Genomic DNA, 1,037 nt, shown 5'->3' with positions numbered 1-1,037 from the left:
CCATCATCATCATCATCATCATCATCATCATCATCATCATCATCATCATCATCATCATCAAGGTTGAGATGGTTACAGAACTTTGAAGAGCTCAAACCGAAGATGCGGCTGTGAAAAGGAAGGTGTCAAACATATGTGTGAATGTCCAGAAACAATGGCAGTTCGCATGGAGTTATTTTGACGAGGAGGGGGAGGTGCCCCTGAGTATTGATTATGGAACCGAAAAAGAGCCTCGATTTCGCTCGAAGATTTCTTCGTGGAGTCCACCAGGCCCATTAAGGAAACACAAAAAATCATCACCATCCTCTTCCTCCTCCCCCCATCCTCCTCCTCCTCCTCCCCCTCCTCCTCCTCCTCATCATCATCATCACCATCATCGTGCACTGACCTACCTGGCTCACAAGGCTTGCTGCACACGGACTCTGGGATGTCGTCAATCTCTGGCCCAGGACTCAAGTAGTGGAAGGTGAAGTTCCTGACCTGCGTCACATGACTCGTGCGTGCGTCATAGACCAGGACAGGGACGATAGACATGCTTTTGTACTCCTTGCCCGGGATGATCTGGTGGGTCAGGGGAGGGGGAGGGGCGGAGAAATCAATATAGTCGGACAGAAGAGCGTGGGATGAGGGGGTGGGGGGTGTAGGAAGACAGGTTGTGATGCTCAGGGCTAGGGAGAAAAGAGTTGCAGGCATACACACATGCATTATATAATATGTTTATTATATTTTTTCAGATAGATAGGTAGATAGATAGATAGATAGATATCTATAGATAGAAAAAAAGCAGAAAACCAGACAAACAGACAGACAAGTAGACAGACAAAGAGACAGACAGACAGACAGGACAAGATGTCACCTGTTCAAAAGTCAACTCGGAAAGAACTGTACCAGTGTCGTCAAACTCCACCAGACCGGACGGGCCGTAGAACGACGAGTTTCTCAGGTACTGGGGAGGAAGGCAAAGGATAATACGTTCACGTGATGCATCATCATCATCATCATCATCATCATCATCATCATCATCATCATCATCATCA

At 47.2% G+C, this 1,037-nt stretch overlaps 1 protein-coding gene across 1 annotated transcript in view; it reads right to left on the bottom strand.

Moving 5' to 3' along the window:
• Positions 1-1,037, bottom strand: part of LOC101860511 (metabotropic glutamate receptor 6) — a 53,969-nt gene that overhangs the window by 8,259 nt on the left and 44,673 nt on the right. The window contains exons 8-9 of the mRNA XM_035971111.1: positions 857-946; positions 393-561 (exon numbers count right to left, since the gene is read on the bottom strand). Coding sequence (XP_035827004.1) covers positions 393-561; positions 857-946 — 259 coding nt within the window. The remainder of the gene's footprint in view (positions 1-392; positions 562-856; positions 947-1,037) is intronic.

Source organism: Aplysia californica, unplaced genomic scaffold (genome assembly GCF_000002075.1).
Source record: "Aplysia californica isolate F4 #8 unplaced genomic scaffold, AplCal3.0 scaffold00379, whole genome shotgun sequence".
Lineage (NCBI taxonomy): Eukaryota > Metazoa > Mollusca > Gastropoda > Aplysiida > Aplysiidae > Aplysia > Aplysia californica.
Note: the sequence above shows the minus strand (reverse complement) of the source record. Positions and strands in the feature narration are given on the sequence as shown.